The sequence below is a fragment of the Giraffa tippelskirchi genome, chromosome 14 (assembly GCF_054371585.1).
Source record: "Giraffa tippelskirchi isolate mGirTip1 chromosome 14, T2T-mGirTip1v1.2.pri, whole genome shotgun sequence".
Lineage (NCBI taxonomy): Eukaryota > Metazoa > Chordata > Mammalia > Artiodactyla > Giraffidae > Giraffa > Giraffa tippelskirchi.
The window spans coordinates 60,304,880-60,320,289 of record NC_137288.1 but is presented as its reverse complement, the minus strand read 5'-3'; the positions used below and the strand labels follow the sequence as shown (position 1 = coordinate 60,320,289).

Genomic DNA, 15,410 nt, shown 5'->3' with positions numbered 1-15,410 from the left:
TGTGTTTAGTTTAAGGACCCATTCCTGAGGGACCCAGCATTACACAGTGAGATTAAACCAGGGAAGGAATAGTAGGGAAACTGGTTCTTCATCCCCAGTTCATCCCACGATAAAATAATTGCGTGTAAATGCCTACCTGGATATCTTATGATGGGATCTTGAAATCAGTTTGCTTTCCATGTGCACAGAACCTGCCCACCACAGCCCCGGGGCATGCCACTAGCAGTGACTCGTCTCTCCCACCCCATCCCACACCATCTCCCAGCCGTGATGGGCTGCCTCGCTGCCAACCATCACCCATCACTTGTCTATTCAGAGGCTTGATACGGTCTTTGAAAGAATTTTTTGTAATGTGCTATCTAGCTGTTTGATTTTAAATCGCACTAAACTTTCTGGAGCCACGCCAGAGACTTGCTAGAGTTTCTGATGCTATCTATATTAATGGTGGAAGGGGGAAAACTCCATTGAACTTTTGCGGTAATAAAATTATTGCAGTTTAGCCCTACATCTGTTCACTGAACTTCCTGTGGGTTTCCACCAGATCACATGGCTGACAGCAGAGACAGTCTTTAAAGCGTTTGGTCTGCTTATTATACCCGAGTCTCAACCACCAAATCAGACCTTTGCTTTGTCTCTGGGTTGGGCGTCCGGATGTCCCACTGCGGTGGGTTGATTCACTGGAGCTGATAAAAAACATTCCGGCCAAACTCAAGAGAGTCTAGCATTACCTCTGGCTCCAAAAGTCAAAACAACAAGATTGTTGTAAGTAGCTTTGGATTGAGACCAAGCCCTGAGCTTGAGAGATGGGTTTTCCCTCCTTGTTGAGCTGAGTCACAACTGTCTCAGAAGGAGAGGGGTGAATGCCTGGGCCTGCGGTGACCAGCACCCCACCCTCTCTTTGTCCCTTCTTGCCGTAACTGTCACACCAAAGCCCCCATCTACCCAGGAGTCCCTCACTGAGGCCCATAGGGGGACCTTAGAAGGCAAGAGGAGATGAGGTAGACAGGGAAGGATGGCTTCAGAGTCGGGAAGACCCCGGTGGCCTGGGCCCTGCTGACCGGATCAGGAGTGAAGATGCTGTCAAGTGAGGAACCTGGGCCTCCCTGAGCCAGCGCATGATGACATTAGCATTCTTCACAGGTGTGAAAAGAGCAGAGGAAAGAGTGACTTTTTCTAGGTTGTTGATCTGATATTCAGACTATGACATTTCTTGGACTGAATCTTAACAAAATGTGTCCCCAGTGTCTTTAGTGCAAATAGAGTCTTTTGTCTTTCTTTTCCTTAGCTCTCAGAGTTCTAAGAGTATTGTTGTTGCTGTTCAATTGCTAAGTCATATCCGACTCTTTGCAATCCCATGGACTGCAGCACGCCAAACTTCCCTGTCCTTCACTGTTTCTCCCGGAATTTGCTCAAACTGATGTCCATTGAGTCAGTGATGCCATCCAACTATCTCATTCTCTGTTACCTTCTTCTCCTTTTGCCTTCAATCTTTCCCAGCATCTCTTTTAGAGGAGCACATATTTTTAAGAATGTCTGTTTCAGTTTCAACCCTGGTGGGCTCTCTCTCCGACTAGATAGACAAGGAGACGTTGGGAAGGGTGTCAAATCCGTGCTCCTTGGACAGGGTTCGTTATGCAGAGGCTGTGCTTCCATTCAATCAAATTGACTGAATGGTGTTTTCCAAACTCTTATGATTTATGCCTATTATTCACCCTTTTAAAATCTTCCCAGTACACTGTCTTAAAAATAACTCATTGCAGGAAAGAGGAAGCTTTTTACCTTGTGCTTTGCTATGTTTGCTTTGCTATAGCCAGTCCTGGAGAAAATGCTCTGTTTTTCTTACTGTTTATGCTTTATCTCCCTTTCTGAACCTTTTAAGTGCTGGTGAAGAATTTCAAGCAAATAACCCGAGAAGCAATCTCCCTCAGCCCATTTGTTCCCTTGAGGAGGGAGGAGCTGGTACTAGAACTCAAGGGGCATGAGCGTGTACTGTCTGCAGTGTTTGGGTTTTGCTAGTAACAGAAGTGTGTCCGTGCTACTCTGTCTCTGCTTGCTCTCTGGGTTGCCCTGTGTCCAGTGGCGCACACATTCCATGGAAGCGGCCACGCCTAGGACCTCAGCCCACTTAGCCACGAGCTCTCAGACTACAGCAGACCAACCACAGCCTCGTGTGTGTCTTGATTGTTAAGCATTTGGGAGTCTTAGCCTTTAAAACCCAGCTGTTGTCAACCCCTAGAACAGCTCAGGAACCTTCAGATATTGACCCTCTCTGCTGAGACTGCCCCCAGGTGAAGCCTGGCTGAGTGGCAGCCCGCAAGTGCTTGACTTGAGGGTTGTCCCTCAACCCAACTCATCCAGCCCTTTCTCCAGGTGGACCCAGCAGAGCCTGGGGGGCATGCAGAGAATCCCAAAGGAGAGACCTTACTGGGGTCATCTCATAAAACCACACCCAGGAGACTCAGAAGGCACTCAAGGCCCTTCATTTTCTACAAGGCGAGAAAAAAAGAGTCCTGCAGAAATGCCGTGACTTGCCCCAAACGGTTCAGCCTGCCAGTAGCTGAGCCAGGAGAGAGCCGACGCCTCCTGACCCCCAGCCTGGGGCCACCTGGACTCCAGAGCTGGAGATCAGTCCCGTCTATTCCCCGTGAGGACGCTCAAGCACAAAGGGCTAGTGACTTAGCGGCTGGGGACATGGAAGAAATGCTTGAGGTTCTTTATCATTACTAGAGAGACGTGAAAACCTCTCGTCCGTGTGGGATGTAGGCATTTTAAAGAAATGCACAGCTGGGTCCCTGTCGACTCTGAGGGGGCGCGGGGAGAGGTGTAGTTCTGTTTGGCCTCCAGCTCCTCCACTTCCTAGCTCTGTCCTCTTTGGCGTCTTATTTATCATTTTAAGCCTCGGTTTTCTTATCCGTTCGACATAGTTAATAAACCTATGTCACAGGGTTATGTGCAGAGTTGAAGTCACGCACTCATTCATTTAATTTGTCGTTCAGCAAACATTTCCTCAGTGTCAGTAGTATGCTAGATGCTGTCATCTTAGCAAGGTCCCTGCATTCCTGGGCCCTGTGTTCTAGAGGGGAACAGATGGTACCCAAGTAAACAAACAAATATGCAAGCTCAACCCCGGTGGCTGTGAAGGAGGCCAGCCGATGAGCTGAGAGGTGCTGCTTGTTCCTGGGTGGTCGTGGGTGAAGTGACCCATGACCCTGGCCCCTGGGCACCCTCGGTGTGTCCCTTCCTCAGAGCACCTCTGCTGGGTGGGCTCTGTGAGCTAACTGGAGGCCTGGCATCCCCACTCCTGGCCACCTCAGCCTTTCCAGCCATGTCCTCTCGGAGCTAGATGCCACACCCCTGTTGGAGGTTGTAGTGTCTGCCACAGAATTATCCAGGGAGACTGATGTCAAATACAGCTTAGAGGTGACCCTTCTCTTCTCATCATGACGGCTCTAAACTCCCCTCAGAGCCAAGCCCCACCTCCCATCCAGTTAAATAGCTGCATCACAGGGATATGCACAGACATGAAACCATGCATTTGTTCATATAGCTCGCTATTCAACAAGTGAGGATCCAGACAGACAGAATGCCATTCTTCAGAACCTACCTTCACTGGTGACAAAACTTTGTTCTTTAAAAACGTTAATGAAGAGAAGTCTGTCGCTTTTAAGCCATTTGTCAGTGCATTTCCTAGGTTTTTATGTGGGAAAGCTCAGGTTTTTTACATTTCTATTATTAACAGTCAGGAAATAGAGTTGCCAAGTTAGAAATGTCCACGTGGGTAGAATATGAGAAATGGGCTTAGGACAAGGCCAGGGGTGGTATTTCTAGACTGGATTTTCTTACTAAAAGTTCTAAAATAAGAGCGTACCTTACATTTGCATGTCACTTTAATGTCAGTAATAATAGCCAACATTTATTGAGTGCTTCCTCTGTATTAGGCACTTAATCTCATTTATGTAAAGTAAACAGAATGGTTAAATTTAAAATCTCAGAATAGAGTAAACTCTTATCTTTTAAGAGCCTAAGTCGGAATGAGGGTACAAGACTTGTCCCAAGTCACCTGGCTAATAAGGAAAGGATTCTTAGCTCTTAAATGCTGAAATTGTGTACATCTTATTTACAGCTATGTTTTTAGTACTGTGTTTGCTACACAGTAGCTCTCAGGAAGTTTTGCTGAATAAATGAATGGATGGATGAATGAATGGGAAAAGCTGGGGCTAGAACTCAGATCACGTGCCTACTTTTTGGGTGCTTTTTCTAGTTACTTCAAAGATTAAATGAGTAACTATATGTCATGTGTTTGAATATGCCTGCCATGTAATAGGTAATCAGTTATGGTAACTATAAATGTTACCCATAATATCAGAATTAATTAAACTTTTATGGAGAACTTGTATAGAAATAATCACTGATCAGCTTGAAAAACTTCATAATGAAATACATGTCTGCTATTGTCAAGTAAACTTTATAGTATTTCATATTATTTTTATGTACTGTTATATATGGATATTCACCTGGGTATTATCCTACAGTGAGGTTTTGTTTACTGCTCTCTCCAGAGTGAGATGGATTATTGTGAAGTAAACTCAAGCAAAAATAAAAACAAGGCATTTTCAGCTCCGTTTTTACCAGGTGGTAGAAAGGGAAGCCATGGGGGGTGCCAGGCGCTTCTCCTGGTGGCCTTTTCCTGGATCTGGCTGTGTATGACCTAAAGGCAGTGTTTGACTCATGACTCGTCCTAACAGGAGAGTTGTCAGAGTTTCCCCCAAACCACGAGGGCGAGTAGACTTGGTGCCAGCGCATGAACGCAGTGCCATCCCACTGAGCAGCTCTTGCCTAAGTTTCTTGAATTTAATTGGAGGGAATTCTTGAGAAAGCAGTTTGCTCATGTTATTTCCATCCCACCCTCCCTGGAGGGACAGAAAGTGGTCTTGGGTAAGCTGCCTCATGTCCTTTCCTGAGGCCTGCTTCGTAGGAAAACCCCTGAATAGTCACTTGATGGAGAAAAGGCTTCACATCTTTTAGTCATTTTTGTCACTAACAACCAGAAATGCGTCGTATTGGTGACATTCCCACTTAGAAATGTAGAATGTTATTCCAGCTGAAAGAGGCATTGCTGTGTTGAGGGATGGGTTTCAAGCCACCACCTCTGAGCCCCCAGCTCCCTCCCCCCTCTCCCAGACAGTGTGAAAGGTTCTCTACAGTTGAGGCCACTCCAAGAGCTAGGACTTGCATCCTCATTATTAGAGGGTAAAGCTTGTTTCTTCTTCACACACACAGCCCACCATACTTCCTTGATTTTCTTTTTTTTTTTTTTTTTGGCTGTGCTAGGTCTTCATTGCTGTGTGGGGACTTTCTCTAGTTTCAGAGAGTGGGGGGCTATTTTCCTGTTGAGGTTTGTGGGCTTCTCATCGCGGTGGCTTCTCTTGTTGCAGAGCACAGGCTCTAGGTATGCAGGCTTCAGTGGTGGCTGCACATGGACTCAGTAGTTGTGGCTCTCAGACTCAGGTGCTCTGAGGCATGTGGGATCTTCCCAGACCAGGGATCAAACTGGTGTCCCCTGCATTGCAAGGTGGATTCTTAACCACTGGACCACCAGGGAAGCCCCACTTTCTGGATGCTTGACATCACTGTGGGGTTGGTCATTTCTTTCAGGACCAGCAGTGTGTGTGCTAGGTTCTGTCCATGTAGTGAAAGGGCCCCGTGGAGAATTGGATCTGGGGACAGAGCAGTAGGGTGACTGTGGTATCTCTTCTCAAACTTGCCCACCAAGTCAGACCCACGCTCCAATCCTGACTCTTCCCCACATGCTGTGTAACCTGAAACGAGCCACTCAGCTGCTCCAGGCCCTGCCTCACCTTCCTCTGTGGAGTTGGCCACAGGGGCCTCGCCAGAACACTGTGGTGACTGACCACGACATGTCAGGGGAGCTTCTAGACCAACCTGGTGTTCAGGGAGTGCCCGGTTGGTGGCAGCCACTCACCGCGCCCTATTGCTACAGATGCAGGTTTTTCATGGAAAAGATGATCATTGTGTTGCTACCTATAAAACACCCGGTTCCATGACAAAGACCTTTTGCCACCTCCAAGAACCCTGTCCCCATACCTGAGAACTCCGTGCCAGGCCAGAAGTGACACAGAGCACATGAGGAGGCTCATCAAGGATGCCCAGGCCCCAGAAACCACCCAGCTGCTGAGCAGCTATGGTGCGCCCAGATATTGTGGGCCCAGGGTGGGAGGGATCCAGCAGGATGGAAAGCCGAGGGACCGAACCGAATTCCATTCAGACCAGTAAGCACGAGAAGTAATGCCACATCCCTCGCTGCTCACGCTTTGTCCACCAGACTGACCCCAGGAGCCCAGCGGAAGAAGTTCTCCCTGTGCACCATACCCAACGCGGCCCTCAGCGCACACCAAGACCATTAGCCTGCACTGAGGAGAGGAGAGAACTGATTCGGAAACACTGGTGCCCTGAAAAGGCCTGGGGTGTAATTAAACCTGAATCGTTTTGCAAAGTATGGGGTAAAATGTATGAGGGAGGCTATAGCGGTAGGTAAGGCTGAATTCTGGGCCGCTTATAAAACCCACTTGTGTCTATACTGTATTTACTGACGCCCTGGGAGCCATGGAATAAAGTTGGTCTCCATTAAAGCTATAACAGATGGGGACTGTGCTGCTGTGGTATGTTGAGGTAACATACATGACCAGAGGACCCTCCTTTGCATGATTTCCTATACATTTTTCTAAGATTTAACTCAAAACTCTACTTGCCACAAAGCATTTCCTGCTTAACCCCGCCTCACAATCATCATTCTAGAACTCTGAGGATCCAGCACTTAGATGTTTAGTCTTAATCACTGCAAATGTTATCTGAAAGAGCTCTTAACTCTGTGTGTGTGAAAGTGAAAAAAAGTAAAAGTATTAGTCACTCAGTCATGTCCTATTCTTTGCGACCCCATGGGCTTTAGCACGCAAAGCCCCTCTGTCCATGGGATTCTCCAGGTAAGAATACTGGAGTGGGTGACCATTCAGGGGATCTTTCCGACCCAGGGATTGCACCCGAGTCTCCAGCATTACAGGCAGATTCTTTGCTGTCCAAGCCACCGGGGAACTCCGTGTGTATAGCTCCCTTACTCCCTCCCTCCATTTAGCCCCTAACCCACCACCTACCACCACCACCCCTCCCCCCCTCACTTTTTGTCTAAAATCTTTTAACCCATTTTAGCTAAGCTCACTTTCCCTTCACCTGGACCAGGCCCTGTCCCCGCCAGTGCCCTCTAGTTCTGCAGTCTGTGATCAAGTGGTCCCTTCACAAAGCCACTCCCATCAAGCCCCCTTCTGAGACCCTTCAAAGGTTTCAAAAGACCTTCAAGCAGAGGCCAGGACTCTTCATGCGACCCCATCCTCCCCTCTGGGCCCTGCTCGCCAGGGCTGGCTCCCCCACCGTCCCTCTTCTTACCTCCAGCAAAAAGCACCTCAGGCCTTCCGTGCCTGCTGTTCCCTCAGACGGCGCACGCTTCCCTCTTCACCTGGCTGCCCCTCCACCTCCCACAGGCCTCTGGAGCCACTAGGCCTTCCTTAGTGGAACTCCCTTCTTACGACAGTAAGTTCCCTACATACAAACCTTCAAGTTGCAAACTTTCAGAGATGCATTCGATCAACATCAGGAGGAGTGAAACTGCAGCTCGCCCTCCATCTCCTATTGCTGACGATCCTTCAGCTCTGCCATCTCCTACCTCCTCTCCCTCCTGCAGTCAGTAATTCTTCTTGCCTGGTCACTCAGTGCCAGCCCCTGTATGCCAGCTATGCTATACCACTGTACTTTTCAAGGTACTGAACTGTAAGATTAAAAATGTTTCCTTATTTTTTGGTGGTTTTTTTTCTGTATTATTTGTCTGAGAAGTATTATAAATCTATTACATTATAGTACTACGTAGCCGGTTGTGTTAGTTGGGTACCTAGGCTAACTTGGTTGGACTTCCAAACGTGCTCTCAAAACAGAGCTCATTCATACGTAGGGGACTTACTGTACTCTGTTATCATTGTTCTGTGGCTGCTGCTTCTTTGTCCCTCTGCTCCACGAGAAGGAACCTTCTGTGAGGACAGGGACTATGTATCCCGAGGCCCTGACGCACACACTGCCTGGTGTGTGCAGAGGAGCAGACATTCAAGCAATAGAATAACGAATGAGTGACTCACATAAGAGAGATTGACTACCATAATATACATAAAGTATTTACCATTGTGTCTGGGACATAGTTGGTCCTTATATGGTTGATTGCTTCTTTGAGTCATTCATGAAATCATTTGTTAAGTGTTTGACCGCTCTCTAAGGGGACACGGCCACAAACACAATGGATATAGAATCTCTGCTCCCGTGGGCCACGCCTTGTGTGTGTTCTTCTCTTTCTCAGCCCTCCCCCTCGACCTTCCGCCCTGCCCCTCCACCTGGGACACAGGCCCCCAAACTGCAGCCACTCCATCTGGCGTCACCTTGGCCTGAGAAGCGGCCCCACCAGGGACCTTTAGGGACCCCGGGCTCCTCGGCTGCCAAAGTGGGGGGACATCACTTCCCCTGCCCTGGCTGGAATAAGTAGATCAGGAGAAAGATTAGAAAATCAGAAGCCCCAATCCTGGTGAAATGCTGTGGTGAAGGTGCCACTTCCAGGAATCTGCGCATCTTCTCCCTTCTCCTCCGGGACTGCAGAGTGCAGCCAGGCCACCCGGAAGCGTGGCAGAGCCAGGGCTTCCCTCTGCTGCCCGCTCTGCAGGGCTGGAGCACCCCCACCACACCCCCACCCGCCACGTCTGCCCAGGCCCACGGTGCTGCCAGCCCGCACAGTCAAGGCCAGGGAGTTGTGAGGAAACGTCCTCACCTCCAAGGTGACTCAGCCCTGAGAGGGGAGGCGTCTCAAGGAGGCCCAGCCACGGGACCCCAGCCACGCAACAGACAGTCTCTGCTTGAGCACTGTCTGCCCCAGGCAGGGCCTGCTTTCCTGCCTGATGTCTCTCTCTTCGCCTCATGCCCTGTTCAGGCCCTGCTGCTCTCAGCACGCTGACGTCCCTGACCAGAGCCAGTGAGGTTGTGTGCCCTTCCCGTGGGGGATTCACCCAGCCTCCGGGGGGTCATCGGGAGGCTGGATCTGTGGCCAGGGGCTCCCAGGCCCCTTGCCCTGTCAGGGGAGATGGGCCCCCTGCACCCCCCACACACCGTGTGCAAGCTCCTGCTGCTCTCGCACAGGCCTGTGAGATTGATCACATCATCTCGTTTTCGTTGCAGAAATTTCCAGAACTGAAATTTAAATATGTGGAAGAGGAGCAGCCCGAAGAGTTTTTTATCCCCTACGTCTGGTCCTTGGTGTACAACTCGGCAATAGGCCTCTACTGGAACCCACAGGACATCCAGCTGTTCACGATGGATTCCGACTGAGAGCAGCCCCATTCCCCGCCCCCCACCCCACCCGGCCTCCGACCCCCTCCAGCCGCAGCCCTTCTAATTTTCTTTCTGGGGAACGGAGGTAGACAGATTCCCTGGTGCATCTTCTATTAAAGAGGATCACACAGGCGTGTTTCCCTTGCACACATGGGTTTGGAGAATTGCTGCCAGTTGGCAATAGATTACTCAGTTTAGATTATAGTGCAAAAAGGGGGAGGGGGGTACGCAACCATAATAAATGTAAAAACCAGCTATTTCACATGGAATCTTATTTCTAAACCAAAAATCTAGAGCTTTTCCAGGAAACCTGATGCCTTAGGCATATAACACTTTACCAGTGCATACTTCTTTTTCTTTTGTTTTTTGCATGCTCAGGACTTTTGTTTTGAGAGAGTGTATGTGTGTAGTGTGTTTGTGTTTCAACATTGAGAAATATCAATCTGAAAAGATGACAGGACAAGAATTAATAAGGAAATGAAGCCTTGTATGTGTGTAGTGGCCTTTCAGAGGACCCGTGATGGAAGCTTGGGTAGTTGGATACAAGCCTTTAGATCCTCAACATCTTTCCCTCAAAGAAAGAAATGGCTCCTCCTCATGAAGCCCAGATTAGCTTTTCTGTGGATTTGGCCTCTCAGCTATAGCCGAATTAAATTGGAGTCTAGCACAAATTAAGTTAATCTTCTCTGTATTAATAATTAGGAAAAGAAAAGCTTCATTTTGAAAGCAGTCTTTTTATCTTCAACCAGACCAGTAGGAGAAAAAGGAGACCAATTTGATTAATACAGTGTTCCACATGAGATGAAAGACATGTTTTCCTGTCCGTCTCTGACTTTGTGTAAACTCTTCTGGGGCCTGTGTGAGCCACAGTTGGCTCCCTGAGCTCCTCTGAGGGATGCGGCCGCTGGGGTTGCCCCGAGCAGAGCAGCGGGCACTGAGGACAGAAGGGACGGGCCTCTAGAGTCACGCTCTGGGTCCACAGCCACCCCTTTGGGCCTAGTTTCAGTCTCAAAGACAAAAGTATGTGCTTTTCTGCATGGGAGCACCCGTTTCAACCTGCTGTTGCCCAATCTATATCGGAAGCAGCTTCTCTCCTGTCCCCGGGCTGGCGACCAGAGTCACTTTGATCCATCACCATCTTCTGAGGGCCTGGGAGGAGCCATCTTCTCTCACATGAAGCTCTGGGAAAGGTTAAACACATGACACGTCAGTGCACCTTTGTGTGGTTTCCTCCTTGAAAAGCCTGGCTGCCCATCCTCTTGGCAGAATCTGAGGTCGGCCAGTTTCATTATCGTCAGGACGGGGCTGAGACCAGAATTCCCTGAGACTGGCTGACTGAGGAAGGGCCAGCGCTGGGTGGACTGGGTGGACGTGCGACCTGGCCACTGCCTCCTCAGCCTCAGGCCTCTGAGTGTCTCCGCCAGTAGCTGGGACGCTGGTGTTTCCCTGAAGGGCCTCAGACCAGCAGGTGAGGCATGTGAATGGCTTCTGCTTAGTCTGGCCTGTGAGGGAGGCAGTGTGAAGGTGGAAGATGGAATCCTCCAGTCAGAAAGGGGAAAATACTAGATGCCCATTTCAGGTCACAGTTATTTATATTTCCTATATGGAAACATGATATATCGCTTTAATTTGTTTCCCAAGCATTCTGATCTGCTTCCTTTCCCTTAAACCAAAACACAACCATTTTAAAGAGTCACGTGGAGCAGAGGAGCCCCTGGTAGGACCCCAGAACTATCCTGAGAGGCTGAGGAGCGCGCAGTGACGTGGGACAGTCCCTGGGCTGCAGGACTGTCAGTTCTGACAGGAAGACTAGAGTCCCTAGAACTCAGTCACAGAGGGCAGACCCAAGAGAGTCTTGACAGGGGAGTCCCGCTGTCTCTTCCCCAGGCCACCGGGCTCACTGGATACCCCCACAGCCCCGTTCTCCAACAGTGTCCTCCCCCCACCTTTTAATTAACCACACAGTAGAAGTCCTCACTGACCTAAAAGTTCAGCTGGGGCTACGGCCTCAGAGGCAGCGAGTGAGTACACGCTCCAGACACCACTGCATCACTGCCTCGGCTCTGCAAACCCCCCAGAGGCTTTTCTTTATTTTTGTGAAAGATTTATTATGTGACAATAAATTTAAAATGATAAACTTGAATTACTTTTGCATTAATTTGCTTTAGAAATTTTTTCAGTTTTCCACAAAGTAAAAACATGTAGAATGAGGCAACACAGGATCATTCATTGTGTGTTTGCATGTAAACTCACATCTGATTTTGCGCAAGATACAGAGCTGTTTTTGCAGTGTGTCATCTGTCATGTTTGTTTTTAAAAGAATGTGCTCCTCTCAGTAGCACCTTTTCTTAAGAGTTCAAGGCACTGTGCAAACAAGCTTCAGAACTGTAGCTCCGGTCCCATCACCCATTGAGGCTGGTATCACACGATCTGTGAACAAGAGCCGTGCAAGGTCGGCGTCAGAATGGCCACCATTCAGCAGTGCAGATGGAAGCGGGGCTTGGAGGAGCTCAAGGACAAAGACAGAGAAAGGAAAGGAAAGAAGGTCCCTGAAGCACAGCGAGTACACAGTACACACCGTCCTCTCCTTTGGAAGGAAATGACGGGAGCTGGAGAAGACAGAGGGAAGAACATAGGACCAGCGTCAGTGGGAACGCTCAGCTGTGCGTGTTCCTCCAGCTTGTTAGGACATCCCCACCCCCACCCCCTGCAAGAGGAATGTGGCAGGGGGGTGCTTTTAGGCCCTAAATTTCTTAATATATCATTCTTTAGGCAACATACTGTCCTTTAGGTTCTGTGGAGCTGGGGTCTTGCCTTAGGCATTTCGGTTCTCTGCATAACTGAGTCACTGCTTTCCAAGAGCCATAAATTAGAGCTGTGGTACTTGCTGATACTTAATAGACTTGAGTTTGAAAGGTCAACCCTTTGGTCTCTTAGTTTCCTAAGCACGGTGCTTGTAATTTCAGTAGCTGCCACTTGATATTAGAGACTGATCCCCGGGCTTTCTGACACCAAATTCAGGGCTATTCCAGTGTCTTAACATCGCCTCCAGGAGTCAAGGAGTTCAGGGCTTCTAGTCTCTGACGAGCCAAGCTTCCTATGACACAGCTGAGGAGTGAATTATATAACACAATCCACAGCAAATAGTGCATTTTTATTTTTAAGAATTCAAAGCATAAAATTTAATCTCATTAGGGATCTCCCACCCAAAACAAGAGAGATTCATCAGGAACTTCCCACCCCCTTGGTCAGGTCATGTATGGCAACCCTCCCCTTCTGACTTCACCAGGCTAGCAAAAGTGCCAGCCACTCAGACACAGCCTCTGGAAGGAGGAAAGCCGTCCCTCATGACTTGAACCAGGTAATGCTTCATCATTTTGTTGGCTCTGGGATGACTTCAACAAAGTTTTAAAGTATTTTGGCAGGTTTCCAAGCCACCATTAACCAGAGCATTGGTTTAGATTACCTAGCACTCCATTACTATCAGTAAACTATCCTTTGTGGATACTGTGATCCAGCTTCTAAATCAGCTCATTCAGTCCCTGAAAGTGGATTGAGGTGAAAGTATGAGTGGCCCCAGTGCTTAGTACATGTCCATTCCCTCTGGAGAACATGAACTGTTACGGCTGAATGTATCCTCTCACTTCAACTCCACATCCTGAGCCCTAATCCCAGTGTGATGGTATTAGTGGGTTGGGCCTTAGGGGAATAATTAGGTTTAGATGAGGTTGAGATGGTGGAGCCCCATGATGAGATTAGTGCCCTTACAAGAAGAAAGATAAGAGATCTCTCTCTCCATCAAAGGGGACACAGCAAAGAGACCACTGTTTGTAAGCCAGAAAGAAAGCCCTCACCGGGAATGGAATCATTCAGCACCTTAATCTTGGACTTTCCAGCCTTTTCAGAAATGAGAAATCAATGTCTCTTATTTAAGCCACCCAGTCTGTGGTATTTTGTTAGAACAGCCCAAACTGACCTAATATAGGAGCATAACCCAAGGCCTCAAATTATCTGTTACAATCAGAAATATCCAGGTATATGCTGCTGCTGCTGCTAAGTCGCTTCAGTCGTGTCCAACTCTGTGCAACCCCATAGACAGCAGCCCACCAGGCTCTGCCGTCCTTGGGATTCTCCAGGCAAGAACACTGGAGTGGGTTGCCATTTCCTTCTCCAGTGCATGAAAGTGAAAAGTGAAAGTGAAGTCGCTCAGTCGTGTCTGACTCTTCGAAACTCCATGGACTGCAGCCTACAAGGCTCCTCTGTCCATGGGATTTTCCAGGCAAGAGTACTGGAGTGGGGTGCCATCGCCTTCTCCACAGGTATATAAGAAGACCAAATAATATGTTACGTGAATTAAAACCATCAGAGGGGGCTTCCCTGGTGGTTCCAGTGGTTAAGGGTCTGCCTTGCAATGCAGGGGGTGCCGGTTCGATCCCTGGTCCAGGGAGATCCCACATGCCAAGGGGCCCTGTGCACCACAACTACTGCAGCCCTCTCGAGTCCTTGAGCCACAACTACTGAAGTCCACGTGCCCTAGAGCCTGTGCTCCGCAACAAGAGAAGCCACTGCAATGAGAGGCCTGCATACTGCAAATAAAGAGTAGCCCCCGCCTTGCCACAACTAGAGAAAACCCTCACAGCAACAAGACCTAGTGCAGCCAAAAGTAAAATATAAACATTATTTTTAAAAATCGGAGGGAAAAAATGCCCACCGTCTCTCCAGGTGTCTCAGTCACAGAATTCAAGCCACCTATGCTTTCTGTGTTTAAAAGCAAAAAGTGTGCCCAAGAATTTCAGAGAATTAGAAACAAAAGGGACCAAATGGAAATTCTAGAACTGAAAAATATTATAGCAGGAGTTAATCATTCGGTCGATGGGTTTAAGAGCAGATTAGTCGCAACTGAGAAAAGAATGAGTAAGGTGAAAAATTCAGGGCAAAAGCAGAGTCAGAAAGCCAATCAAGGGTAAGAGACACAAAGGATACAGTGAACCTAAGTGTAGTTCAGATCTCAAAAGAGTAGGGGAGTGAAATAAATATTGGCGGAGAACTTTTCCAAAACTCAAGAAAGATATCAAACCATAAATTCAGTAAGCCCCAAATCTCAAAAGGGATAAATAAAAAGTCCACACCTAGACACATCATAGTAAAACTGTTGAAAACCAAAGAATACATCATAAGAATTCTCATCACAAGGGAAAACTTTTTTCCGTTTAATTTTTTATATGAGATGATGACTGTTCACTAAACTTACTGTGGTAATCATTTCATGATATATTAAAGTCAAATTGTTACGGCATACACCTTCAACTTCCAAAGTGCTGTACGTCAATTGCATCTCAATAAAACCAAAAGAATTTAACAGAAACAAAAATAAAAACAACTGTATGCTATTTACAAGAAACACTTGTAAAATATGTGAATTTTGAAGGAAAGAATAGAGAAATATATACCCAGCAAACAGCAACCCTAAGAAACTAGTGTAGATACATTAACATTACAGCAAACTTTAAGGTAAAAACATTATCAGAAATAAAAGAAGTCATTTCAATTCCCAGAAAGAGGTAATAATTCTAAATCTTATGCACTTAATGATACAATCTTAAAAGTTGATAGAACTAGGAAATTTTGGCAAATACGTGAATATAGTGAGATTTTAACTTCTATTTCAGTAAGAGTAAAAACAAGCGTACAAAAATCAAGTTACAGAAAATGTAAACAATGCAATTAGAAAACTTGGCCAAATAAATACATGTAGAACACTACATTTAACAGCTTCCTTTTCAACACAAATAGCACATATGCCAAAATTTGTATGCTGAGCTATAAAAACAAGTCTCAACAAACTTTAAGGGAGTTAACGCCAATGAAATATGTTCTCTGACCACAATGCAATTAAGCTGGAAATCAATTACAAAAAGATAATGTAATAATCCTCATTTATTTGGAAGTTAGTCAAAGCTATGGTTTTTCCAGTAGTC

The 15,410-nt window shown here is 47.4% G+C and overlaps 1 protein-coding gene across 17 annotated transcripts in view; it reads left to right on the top strand.

Annotated features, from left to right (window-relative positions):
- Nucleotides 1–9,689, top strand: part of DYM (dymeclin) — a 384,258-nt gene extending 374,569 nt beyond the window's left edge. For all 17 annotated transcript variants that reach the window (XM_081561989.1, XM_081561982.1, XM_081561983.1 and 14 more), the window contains one exon: nt 9,280–9,689. In XM_081561989.1, the coding sequence (XP_081418115.1) occupies nt 9,280–9,429 (150 nt within the window). In that variant the 3' untranslated portion in view covers nt 9,430–9,689. The remainder of the gene's footprint in view (nt 1–9,279) is intronic.
- The last annotated feature ends 5,721 nt before the right edge of the window (nt 9,690–15,410 follow it).